Source organism: Peromyscus eremicus, chromosome 7 (assembly GCF_949786415.1).
Source record: "Peromyscus eremicus chromosome 7, PerEre_H2_v1, whole genome shotgun sequence".
NCBI classification, from domain to species: domain Eukaryota; kingdom Metazoa; phylum Chordata; class Mammalia; order Rodentia; family Cricetidae; genus Peromyscus; species Peromyscus eremicus.
Window position 1 is genome coordinate 54,354,882 of NC_081422.1, and position 13,676 is coordinate 54,368,557.

A 13,676-nucleotide genomic window follows, 5' to 3' on the forward strand; every position below is an offset into this window, starting at 1 on the left:
TCTTCAGCTGTGATCCGTACTAGTTTTTGTGGAAAAGAGTCTTTTATTGGGGTCAGAATTCATCAGTTTGGTGGGGCTGGCTGGCTAGCAGGCCCCAGGGATCAGCCTGTCTCTGCCTTCCAGTGCTGGGATTACAAGTGCGCACTATCCTGTCTGGGTCATCATCATCATCATCATCATCATCATCATCATCATGTATTTGGGTTCTGGGGCTAGAGCTCAGATCCTCATGCTTGTCTGGAAAGCACTTTATGGACTGAGGATCTCTCAAGTCTATACCTTTTTTTCTTTTTTGCTGAAATTTTGATGTACCTTCAGCATCTGTATCTCATAACCAAGCATCTTCAGCTCCGTTCTATAGCTGTGCCAACATGTATATTTTGTACCCCAAACAAGTCTAAACAGTAAACCTGCTGATTGGCAGTCTCTACAAATTTGAACCAAAAAATAAAGCCTCTACATTTTTTTTCTGAGAAAAAAAGCTATATGTACACACACATAAACAAAACGAGATAAAAGCCCATGTAATTCTAGAGTTAGATTGACATTTGAGTTTAATGTTTTTTTTGAGGATCATAGTTATAGGTAGTGAGTATATTCTTTTAAATCACATATTAAATGTTATATCTTTCATCCTTGTAAAATTGACTGTATGATTGCATGTTATTGACTTGATAATTGATTTAGTAACATTATTTATAAATGGAGGTCTAGTATATACAGTAACATTTGTAGATCTTTATTGAACAGTTTGCTCTTTTGAGGGGTATGTATAAAACTATGAAACCTATGCTTCAAGTGTCAAGATTTCTGTAACATTAACAATTTTCTCATGTTTCTATTCAATTTCCCTCATACTACTCTCAAAAACTACTACTCACTATTCTAGAACTTCATAGAAATGTAATTAGATATTATGTGGCAGGAAGAATTCTTTCTTAAAACTGATACTGAGGTTTCATCTCTGGAATTTTGAATCTTGTACATAAATTTTTGCTTTCCATTTCCCTTTTTCATTATGTAGAGTACAATTATAATTATTATTTTAATATCCTTCTAATTGAGTAACATTTCAGTCAGTGTACATGGCTTGATTTTTCTTCCTCTTTTTACTATTTAAGCAGTCTTTAATGAAAGCGGTGTATGACACACTTCTACTCCTGCGTCTTCTCAATCATTTCCTCCTTGTAATTGCCCTTCTCCTTTCTTACTTGTCGAGACTTGGCTTTCCTTTCCAGGATCTTTTGGCGGTCTTCGTCCAGCTTTAGCTTGGTGATAACCACCTTGCTGGGGTGGATGCCCACATGGACAGTTGTGCCATTAGCCTTTTCTCAAGGCACTCATTCAATGTAGATGACGTATTTCTTCCTGGACACTTGGACCACTTTGCCAATCTGCTGGCATTTGTTGTGTCCTCGGACAACCTGAACCTCGTCATTCTTTCGAATGGGCATAGATGAGACATTGTACTTCTGTCTCAGCTCTTTGGAAAGGGGGAAAACATGATCTTCCTCCAAATGTGAGAAGGTGCATTGAAATGCCATTTGTGGTTCTTACTTTGGTCAGAAGTCATGAAGGGATTGAACTTCCGTTTTGGCAGCTGCGATCCAGCAGTGGCCGCAAAAGGAAAGAGCAATTTTTCTTCTTGTTAAGGATCACATTGTGAGTTTTGCAACTCTGGGGAAAGATATCCTGACTACTTGGGAAGTCAGGTGACACCTTGAGCTGTTAAGACAGTTCTGACAGCTGGAGCTGCAATGAGACAGCTCAGCCCGGGAAGGGAAGGTATTCCTACTGCTATGGAGAGTCAGGCCTGGAGCTGCTAGGACAGCTCAGCAGGGAGGGGAAGGTATTCTGACTGCTCCGGAGAGTCAGGCTGTGCCTGGCGTGGTGGGGGATGGTCTCCCTGCAGGATATAGCAGTCCTGCCCCTCTCCTGGAGAGCCCCTACAGCTGAGCTTTGCTCAGCCCCCACTTAAGGGGCTTCCTAGTAGAGCTCTGCTTCTATGGCCTGAGATGTTGCTTCTTTTGCTTTACTCTGCAAAAGGGGAAACCCCTGCAGAAATGTAGCAATCTCCTCCAGCTCTGGAGAAAAGTGTTATTTTTTCAGCTCTCCCTTGCTCTGTCTACTATGAAGCGTCTCAGCAAGGATCTTCTGTTTAGTTCCTCTTCGCTCTGTCCACTATGGGACGTCTCAGCAAGGATCTTCTCTGCTCCAGTGAATGAAGATCTTCACACCCAAAACTCTTAAGAGATTTGGGAAGTAGGAGTCCAGGAGAGTAGCTGCCTCTACCAGGGTGGAGAGAACAGCCCCCAGCTGACAGGCAGGGTGGTTTATATAGGATGTCTTGGGGACAGAGTCAACCAGGGATTGGTCAGTTTTGTGGGCTAGGGGCAGAGATGGCCCTGATTTCAGAGCCAAACTGTGTTTCTTTCACTGGCCTTTGTTAGCTTTCCAACACTAATTCTAAGGCCAGGGCATATTTCTTTCACTGGCTCTGATTCTAGGGACCAAGAGTGTTTCTTTGGTACTGGTTTCAGAGTCAGGGCATGTTTCCTTGGTTCTGCATTTGGGGATAAAGTGTTTCTTTCTCTGGCTCAGGTCCCAAACCCAGGCTGTGTTTCTTTCCCTGGTTCTGGGCTCCAGGGCCAGGGTGCTACTTTCCTGCTCTGTGATTGGTTGGTTTCACTGGTCAGTTGGCCAGGGGCAGAGATGGCTCTGATCTCTGAGCCAAACTTTTTAGCCAACCAGTTTCTTTAGCCAGCCATTTTTCCCTACACACATATTCCTACTTCTTTTTATTTCTCTCTCTTTTTTTTAATTTTTATTTATTTATTTATTTAATTTATTTAATTTTATTTGTTTGTTTGTTTGTTTATTTATTTATTTATTTATTTATTTATTTATTTATTTGGTTTTTCGAGACAGGGTTTCTCTGTGTAGCTTTGCACCTTTCCTGGAACTCACTTGGTAGCCCAGGCTGGCCTCGAACTCATAGAGATCCACCTGCCTCTGCTTCCCGAATGCTGGGATTAAAGGCGTGCGCCACCACCACCCGGCTATTTCTCTTTTTTTTTTTTTTTTTTTTTTAAAGATTTATTTATTTATTATGTATACAGAAGAGGGTACCAGATCTCATTACAGATGACTGTGAGCCACCATGTGGTTGCTGGGAATTGAACTCAGGACCTCTGGAAGAGCAGTCGGTGTTCTTAACCTCTGAGCCATCTCTCCAGCCCCTATTTCTCTTTTTATAATTGTGATTTTTTTTTCTGGTTGGTTGAAGTATCTTTTTTTTCCCCTCCCAATTAATATTCTGTATGCTATGGTTTTCTGGTAATGTTCCAGAACTTGGTTCTTGAAACAGGTTGATTCTTTTAGCCCTTTCAAAATCAGTAGACCCAAACAGTACTCACTTGGAGGGTAATTATTCTTGACTACTGAGGCAAGTTCATCTGTGTACTTAGCGGCCTGTGCAACATAGAGTTCAGTTCCTGACTTTTGGGCACTGACATCATTACTGACCTTACCTTTAATCATTTCAGGTGGTTCTATCCTTGGTCTTGGGTTGTTTTCACATATAAAAGTATTGATTAGTACTAATCCAAATACACAAAGGGAACCTTTTCTAGATCTCCAGATTTCTTCTGTTATGCATCCCTGTTATTTGGTCACTAGTTACTTTGGTTGCCGTGAACTTTTATCCTCCTATGTTCAGCTAAAGGAGTCTAGCAAGTTTCACCTGGGTTCCCCCTCTCTGTGTCACAGCACAGAAACTAGTAATACCTTGAGACAGTAAGCTGAGGCAGGTATAAGTTACCTACTTCTTTTGTTTCTTAGCACGTCTTAAAAACTGTTGTCAGTCTGGTTTTTTTTTTTTTTTTTGCTTTAGATGCAGATATTATGCACTCTATATTGGCCACAGACATCTGTCTATAACAACTCTGGTTATTTTCTGTTTCTGTGCCATAGTCAAGCATATCAAAAGGCTAAAGGATATTTTACAAGATGAAATACAAGACAATTACTTGAATAAGTAACAGGAATTCTCAGAGGGGTTGGGGATTTAGCTCAGTGGTAGAGCGCTTAAGGCCTTGGTTTCGGTCCTCAGCTCCAGGAAAAAAAAAAAAAAAAGAATTCTCAGAACAAAATCGTCCTTAGAGGGGTACATTAATTGCTAAATGAAATTGAATTCCTTGTTTAATAACATAATTGTTTATAATTTAGAACATAGGTGATCCTTGGTTTTTCTTCTGTGTGGCTTTTTTTTTTTTTTGAGACAGGGTTTCTCTGTGTAACTTTGGCTGTCCTGGATCTTGCTCTTTAGACCAGGCTGGCCTTGAACTCACAGAGATCTGCCTGTCTCTGCCTCCCGAGTGCTGGGATCAAAGGTGTGTGCCACCACCACCCGGCTGACCTAGCTTTTTAAACTTTGAATGGATATAACAATAATCTATAACTTGAAAAAGGATCTCTACCTTAAGGTACAAATAAAAAGAGGTGTAGAAAATAATATTCAGTGTTGTGTTGAGTTTGTCTTCATCATTTTTCTAACTTACCAGATGAGATTCTTGCTAAATTGTCCGGAAATGTGAACTGATGTTTACTGAGTTGTAGTTCAGTCATGCTGTCATATGTTTATTTGATTTTAAGTTTTTCCCATGTATAATTCCTACAGACATCACAGCGATTTTCTTCAGTTGATGAGCAAACAAAGCTCCATAAGGCTATGTCTCAAGGAGAGATTACAAAATTGGCAGTAAGACAGAAGTCTTCCGATTTGGACATAAGGTATGATGTATATAAAGAAATAATAGGAGTGTGGTGATATTGTGTTCCCCTATATATTGTGCACCCTAATAAACTTATCTGGGGCCAGAGAACAGAACAGCCACTAGATATAGAGCCCAGAAAATGGTGGCACACACCTTTAATCCTAGCATTCCAAAGGCACAAATCCGTGTGGATCTCTGTGAGTTCAAAGCCACACTGGAAATAGCCAGGCATGGTGACACACCCCTTTAATTCCAGGAAGTGATGGCAGTAAGCAGAAAGGTATATAAGGCGTGAGGACCAGGAACTAGAGCCTGGTTAAGCTTTTTTTAGGCTTCTAGCAGCAGTTCAGCTGAGATCCATTTGGATGAGGACACTGAGGCTTCCAGTTTTAGGAAACAGGATCAGCTGAGAAGTTGGCGAGGTGAGGTTACAAGTGGCCTGTTCTGTTTCTCTGATCTTTCAGTGTTCACCCCAATATCTGGTTCCTGGGTTTGTTTTAATTAATAAGACCTTTTAAGATTTGTACTACAATAGGAGTAATTAATTTCGATGATTTTATTTAATGATTTATATACTGAGTTTTTAAATTGAAGCAATTTGCTTTTTAAGAAAAAGTATTTTACAGTCTAGGTCTTTTATTTCTCTTTGTACACTAAGCCATGAATTCCTAGGACATAGGCTCCCTCAACTAACCTTTCTGTTAGTTCTCATACAGTGTGCTTCTCTTGGTAGAGCAGGTGGTGCTTCAGTTGGCTTCCTTTTTTTTTCTCATCATTTCCCCTCACCTGTTTCAGGAAGCTTTCTCCTAAAGGGTTTAATAGGCTCAATCCTCAGATCAGCTCTCTTTGCAAGAATCTGGTCCTTATCTTACTTGTTTACAGTGATGTCCATGGCTAGGTGATACATACTCTTCCTGTTTTACCATGGCAACTTTGTGAGGCATTTCTTTTTGAATGGTGCTTATTCCTTTTATGTTCACATTATTACCCTTTATAGATTCACATGTATGTGACCAAAAGAACACCTCCATGTTTCTTTAAAGGCCTAGAGAACACATAGCAGGTGCTGTTCCTCTTTCCCTCTGTGTTTGTCATTTGGCAAGGTACAGAAAGATGGCTGCTGTGGCCCAAAGGCTTTTGCTTTAATTTTTAAGAAATACTCGAGTAACAGTATTACTAGGTATATAATAGTTCATATATGTGTATACACACACACACACACACACACACACATATACATATACATACACACACACAGAGCTTTATCTTCTTATGTGGATAGCAGTAAGATTTGGGGGAAATTTCTTTTTTTCTTTTTATAATTTATTTAGCGTGCATTGGTGTGAAGGTGTGAGATTCCCCCAGAACTGGAGTTACAGACAGTTGTGAGCTGCCATGTGGGTGCTGGGAATTGAACCCGGGTCCTCTGGAAGTGCAGTCAGTGCTCTTAACCGATGAGCCATCTCTCCAGCCCCTGGGGGACATTTCTTAATCAGTATATGACTTACAATAATATATTATAAAAGGAGAGAGATTAGATAGGATGAGATTGATCTCTTATAGCTTTTGACTTGTAATATGTTCTACAGTAAGTGTTTAGGAAAATACTTTGAAAAAAATAATTTTGTTCTCTTTACAAGTGCTTGTGGGGAGCTAAGGTGAAGCTGCAGCAAGTCTGCTCTGGAAGAATGAGGACCTGAATTAAAATACATACTCCACAAAGAAAGTCTGGGGCTGAAGAGATGGCTTAGCAGTTACGAGCACTTTTGCAGAGGACCTGTCTTCAGTTCCCAATACCCACAAGGTGGCTCACAGTTATTTTGCTTCAGTTCCAGAGAATCCAATGCCCTCTTCTCACTCCCAAGGACACTAGATATTCTGGTAGTGCACATACATAAATGGCAGGCTTTTAAAACACTCATACACAATATATAGGGGATGATCATGGTCACAGCGGTAACCTGGTACTGTGGAGGGATCAGAGACCAAAGCATCACTGGGACTTGCTAGTCTCTAGCTTAGGCTCCAAGTTCAAGGAATAAGACAGGAAGTGGTAGAGCAGGATACCTGATATCCTCCTTTGGCCTCTGGTACACATAGGGATGTCATCAGCATGCACAGTTGTGTGCATACACCCAAACACACACAAACACACACACAAAGAGAGTTCATGGGATTTTTATTTTTATTTATTTATTTATTTTTTTTTTTTTTGGTTTTTCGAGACAGGGTTTCTCTGTGTAGCTTTGCGCCTTTCCCGGGCTGGCCTCGAACTCACGGAGATCCGCCTGGCTCTGCCTCCCGAGTGCTGGGATTAAAGGCGTGCGCCACCACCGCCCGGCCATACCTTATTTCTTATAGACAACGTTTTATATAGACTGTAGAGGGATTTACAAGGGACTTAAATCCAGAAAAGATTATACCACAAATCAGAATTGAAAAAGTAGATACAATAGGCTAAAGGACATATAATTAGAGGTAGTTAAATATATAAATTTAATTTTCATTTTATTTGCCCCAATAATCAAACCCACAAATGATAAAAAAAAAAAACAGACAAAAATCAAACACATAAATGTCTTAATAGTTGATAAAAAGCTGAATACTAACCAAGTAGGTAAACTTGAGAAAGACACATGTAGACCAACTAAACCTCTCTATTCTTAGCAGAAAATAATAAAATTATTTTCTGGAAAAGATAAAATAGAAGAGCTCTAGATTTAAGTTTACCTAATATATATTTCCTGGAACTCACTCTGTAGACCAGCCTGGCCTTGAATTCAGAGATCTGCTTGCCTCTTCCTCCTGAGTGCTGGGATTAAAAGTGTATGTCACCACCAACCGGCAAGTTTGCCGAACATTTTTAAGTTGTGGGCCATGTATTGGGTTTATTTTTTTCGGGGTGTGTGTGTGTGTGTGTGTGTGTGTGTGTGTGTGTGTGTGTGTAGATGTGAATGCATGAATGTACAGGATTATGTGTTTGAGTGCAGGTGTATATATGTGGAGGCCAGAGATCAACCTCATTCAGATTGCTAGCCACTGTGTTTTTGTGATAGGTCTCTTACTGAGATCTTGGGCTTGCTGGTTTGGCTAGTCTGATTGGCCAGCAGCTAATCTCAGGAATCAATCTGTCTCCACCTCCCTAGTACTGGAGCTATAAGCCTACCTTATCATACCCATGGGTTCTGGGGATTGAACCAGGTTGTTATGCTTGTGCAACAAGTACTTTATTAACCTACCCCCTGTATTTATTTTTTTAATGAATTTTACACATTAAATGCTTAAATTCCTCAGCTTTTTTCCTTTGCTCAGTTGCAGCATTTCTCATACTCTTTGAGCAGATGGTTCACAGAATCTTTGGGACTTTGTTCATCTCTTGAGGAAAGATCAGATCTCCTTGCAAAATTGACCAGCCAGATAACCCTATAAGGAAGACAGTAGTTTAGGAGCTCTGCTAGTACACACTAGAGCTTCCAAGCAACACTTTAAACTTAACACTTCATCATAATCAGATATTAGTGATCACCATACATTTGAGAGAACACTATATTGAAGGAGCCAGAACGAACCAATAAAAATATAACATCAAGGAAGGTAGAAAATTCCAAAACCAATAATGAAATGACTGCATAATAAATATAACTGAAACCAAAGTATATTAAAGAGAAACATTCATAATAAAAATACTTTTGGGAAATTAAAAATGATGATAATGGGGTTATGGGTAACAGCTTATTAGTTACAGTGCTTGCTGAGCAAGCATGAGGACCTGAGTTCAGATCCATTGCACCCACATAAAAATCTTGGTATGCCAGTGGTAGAGGAAGAGGCAGGTAGATCCCTTGAGATTACCGCCCAGCCAGGTTAGCCAGATTGGAAAACTTCAAGTTCGGTGAGATACTTCATTTCAGGAAGCTGGAGAGTGACTGAGAACACTTGGCACCACACACGTACATACACCAATACCAGTAAGTAATGAGAGGGAAGACAGGTGAGGAATAGATCTCAGGCAGTTGTACAAAAAGAAAAATAGATGGCTGAGATAAGGAAATTCTAGAACCAGTTTAAAAGATCAGTTACCCGATATGAAGAAAAACATGTAGAGGAGCAAACTATTACTAAAATAATTCGGGCTGGATGTGGTGACACATACTTGTAATCACAACATTCAGGAGACGGAAGGAAAAGGATTTAAAGTTGGAGGTCTCCCTGGACAACACACTAAGACTGCCTCAAAAAAGGGGGTGGGGTGGGGCTGGAGAGATGGCTCAGAGGTTAAGAGCACTGACTGCTTTTCCAGAGGTCCTGAGTTCAATTCCCAGCAACCACATGGTGGCTCACAACCATCTGTAATGAGATCTGGTACCCTCCTCTGGCCTGCAGGCATACATGTAGGCAGAACACTGTATACATAATAAATTAAAAAAAAAAGTCACCGGGCGGTGGTGGCGCACGCCTTTGATCCCAGCACTCGGGAGGCAGAGCCAGGCAGATCTTTGTGAGTTCGAGGCCAGCCTGGTCTCCAAAGCGAGTTCCAGGAAAGGCGCAAAGCTACACAGAGAAACCCTGTCTCGAAAAACCAAAAAAAAAAAAAAAAAAAAAAAAAAAGTCACTGTGGCCAAATTTCATAGAACTGAAGCCCTACCAAGGACCCAGCAACATAATGGATAAAATTAGAGCTGTACTTAAAAACTTCATTATAAAACAAACAAAAGGTATTTCCATTGTAACAGTGTAAGTAGATTTTAAAATGACATCTATCCAACTGGGTGTGGTAGTGTACACCTGGTGTACAGAGAGAGTTCCAGGGCAGCCAGAGCTACACAGAGAAACCCTGTCTTGAAAAGCCGCATGCTTTTAATAGACAACTCAATATAAATATCATCATTAAAACTTTCATAACGTGCTGGTGAGTAGAAAGACTTAAAACTACATTGAAATCATAATTTCAGTGAGTAAAAATTAAATGCTTATGGACAAAGATTAGAAAGAAATTGCTAACAATATAAAGGAACTTTTTTAGAGTGGTTAGTAGTTATTTGTGTTTTCTTTGTTATAAGCTACATGTGAGATATAGCAATGAAAAGATGGCAGTTTGGCATCAAGAAGGTAAAGCTGAAATCCTAGTTCCACTGGTTTGAGACTGTTTTATTTTATCAAATGACTTAAATTGTCAGGGCTTTGTATTTTATATTCAAGATTAGTTGGGAGTGTGGCTTAGCAGTAGAGTGTTGCCTAGCATGTGTCTAACCAAGAGTTCGATACCTTGTTACACCCCCCGCCCAATACACATCAAAGTTAAAATAGATTACTACATATGAAAGTATATAAAGTATACACAAAAATTCCGAAACATCTGGTTTCCATTTTACCCTTTTTTTGTTTTAAAAACAGACCCCAGAGAGCGAAGATGAGATTCTGGGCGAAAGGGAAACAAGGAGAGAAGAAGACTACTAGAGTAAAACCTGCTCCCCAGTCTGAGGTCTCATCACTCTCTGCTGGCTCAGATGTGACATCTGCTAATCCATTTTCAGATGGTAAAAATGGACAAGGGTCGTAATTTCTGTTGCTCATTCTGAAAGTGTATTATGCCTTTCCTTTTCATAATGACAGTCCTGTTGGAATGATATTTTAATGAGATAGGACTAGTGTTGGTAAATGCTTCCTTACTTAATAAAGCAAGGCATACTCTACTTGTATGAGAAGTTTCAATAATATGTGGTATAGAACAGTAAAGGACAACAACTTCAATGATAATGAATCTTGGACTAGCCTTTGTTTTCTTTTTTGGTAATGCTGGGGTTTGAACCTATAGCCTTGTACATGCTAACAAGTACCCTACCATTGAGCTGTATCCCCAACCCTAATCATTGTAAAGGTTTAGCCTTGATTCACTTATTTAATAAATACATAATACTCATAGTAATTCATAGCATTAGTTCCTTATTGAGTGCTATGGAAAACCATAGTAAACATGTTATATATACTAAATCTATTGATTTTCAGAACGTTTTTTCCGGTTTTGCTATGATTGTTATTCATGGTTTATAGGTAAGAACACCAAAATACAAGGATTTATCTATTTACACATATTGAAATGAAAAGACCTAAGATTTGGATTTGAGTCCAGGCATTCAAACTCCAGAATTGACATTATTTTTTTCGTTGCTATTGTTTTGTTTTTCTCTTGTGTTTTTTGTTTTTAGAATAAGGTCTTTTTGTGTAGCTTTGGCTGTCATGGAGCTATACAGATCAGGCTGACCTTGAACTCAACAGAGATCCACCTCTCTGTCTTTTGGGTGCTAGGATTAAAGGCATGCACCACCACACCCAGCAAGAATAACATTCTTTGGTTTGATTTTTTTTTTTTTTAAACAAAACAAAACAAAGTCTTACACTGTAGCCCAGGTGGTCTGGAATCTGAGACAATCCTGTCTCATGCTTGGCACAGAGTCCCCATTCTTAGCCATGGTAATATACATCAGGTATTTACTGTGTTAGTTATCTTTCTTGTTGCTGTGGCAAAATACCTTATCAAAACAATTTTAAAAAGGAAGAATGTCCAGCCTGATCTACAAAGCATGTTCCTGGACAGCCAGAGCTGCTACACAAAGAAACCCTGTCTCGAAACCCTCCCCCCCCCCAAAAAAAAAGGAGTTTATTTTGGCTTATAATTTGAGAGAAACTGAGGCATGGCAGCAGGAACTTGAGTCTGCATTCAGGAAGCAGGAAGCAGACAGAAGAATGCTAGAGCTCAGCTCCCTTTTAATGCTGTCTGGGACCCTAGTCCATGAAATGGTATTACTTACATTTAATGGTTGTCTTCCTACCCCACCTAATCTTAATAATCCCTTACAGTTATGCCCAGAGATTGTCTCCAAAGTGATTTTAGATCCTGTCAAGTTGACAGTATTAGCTGTCACATCTACTATACATTAATGCCTAGCAGATCCTAGCATTTCATAATGTTGCTATTCTTTTGACTTTTAGGACATTAGCAGTAACACATTTGAAAGTACTCAATAGTAGCAACTAGCACTTGAAAGAATAGTAGAGATGAAATTAGCCTCTCATTTCATATCTTGTGACTTTGTTCCTGTCAACTGACCACTGATGCAGATAAAAATTATAAATTCAGGGTTTTCTAACCCTAATCTAACTCTGCCTGGAAAAACTTAATTTCCTCCATTGCATTACTCAATTGTTCTTTTTTTTTTTAATTAAAAAAGATTCTTATTCATTTTACATACCAACCACAGATCTCCCTCTCATCCCTCCTGCTTCCCCTAGCCTCCCCCACTCAACTCCCATCCTGTCCTCTAATTGTTCATTTTCTTAATATCTTATCTGACACTGATTATTCTAAATTTATCATTGTTAGTAATTGTATTCCAATATAATCCCCCCCCAAAGGAATGATAAGGCTCATTATTTGAAAATACACATTATAAGCAGATGTCATTTATATAAGGACATTCATAAAAATTAGGATTATGGCTTTTTATATATGTTTGGATAAAAATTTAGTAAGGTAGCCTTTGTTTTTAATGCTAAACTGAGATTATAATTTATTTAATACTATTATTTCATTTGTAAGATACTTTGCAAAATGAAGTAATTATTGAGTAAGTTATAATGAAGTCAGTTTATAGCTATATCTAACTACATATATATTTAGTATAATATATATATATATATATATATGTATTATGTATGTATCTTTATTTTGGTTTGAGATTGAATTTGTTCCAGTTCCTGCCTGAAATGGCATTTATTATATAGGGAAATACTTTTTGTTTCATTATCAAGATTAGCTTTTAGATGGAATTAGGATAAGCCACTGTTGAGAGGGTAAGGAGCATACATGTTAGAGAAAGGCGCATATGTGAAATGAGAAGAGGCCAACAGTCTTCTCAGGCTTCTGATAGGGCTTTGCATGTCTAATCTAGTTCTGGTTTTAAATTGTAATGGGCTGCATAGAATTTTATTCCCTAGTATGAACAAATACAAAAATGTGGTGCTTCTCTCTGTAATATATGAAAATTTAGATAGTTATAAGGAGTATATATAAGAAAACACTAAATACTTAAGATATTAGAGCAAAAGCAAGCCAGGTAAGCTACTTGATTCCCAAACAAGTTGTTAACTATCAACAGACAGTATTGCTGATGTGTTCATGGATATAGACTATAATAAAAATGTAATTATCAAATTCTCCTTATTGGTTGGTTAGACATAGATATAGCTGGATGCTCCTTCAAACAAGTATAGCAAAGTGATAACTGGATGAACAGTATTTTAATATGCTAGTTTGTTGCATATTCTTCTTGTTCATCTTTGGAACTAAGTTTTTTAACAGTAGGATGAAGATTTTCAATATTTTTTTGTAACTAAGTATATCTTTTTTACTTAACCTATTTTGAATTGTAGAATTAACCCAGTATCACCCAACACCTCCTTTGAGCCCAGAACTACCTGGGAGTTGCCGAAAAGAGTTCAAAGAGAATAAGGAGCCTTCTCCAAAGGCAAAGCGCAAGAGAGGTGTGAAAATCAGCAGTGTGGCTTTGGATTCTATGCATTGGCAAAATGACTCTGTCCAAATCATAGCAAGTGCCAGTGATTTAAAAAGTATGGATGAATTTCTTCTGAAAAAGGTACACTTTGCTTGCTGAGTTAGTTAGTCTGTGCAGATTTGACTTAAGAATGCTTGTGTATAAAGGATATGCTGTTGTAAAAAGATGGGTTAAAACTTCTTCAATAACTCAGGCATTGATAGTTCAGATAATAGAAAATGCACAGATAGGATTTAAGGTTTTAGTCTCCACTGTGATTTCATAATTGTTACATGTGAAGGTGAAGCTTGTCGCACATTTGTAGTTGTTCTGTTAACAGAACTGTAGA

At 38.6% G+C, this 13,676-nt stretch overlaps 1 protein-coding gene and 1 pseudogene across 5 annotated transcripts in view; one reads left to right on the plus strand and one right to left on the minus strand.

Annotated features, from left to right (window-relative positions):
• Nucleotides 1-13,676, plus strand: part of Myo9a (myosin IXA) — a 214,235-nt gene that overhangs the window by 163,061 nt on the left and 37,498 nt on the right. For all 5 annotated transcript variants that reach the window (XM_059268022.1, XM_059268025.1, XM_059268027.1 and 2 more), the window contains 3 exons: nucleotides 4,679-4,791; nucleotides 10,170-10,312; nucleotides 13,206-13,429. In XM_059268022.1, the coding sequence (XP_059124005.1) occupies nucleotides 4,679-4,791; nucleotides 10,170-10,312; nucleotides 13,206-13,429 (480 nt within the window). The remainder of the gene's footprint in view (nucleotides 1-4,678; nucleotides 4,792-10,169; nucleotides 10,313-13,205; nucleotides 13,430-13,676) is intronic.
• LOC131914588 (large ribosomal subunit protein uL24-like) lies at nucleotides 1,000-4,626 on the minus strand (annotated as a pseudogene).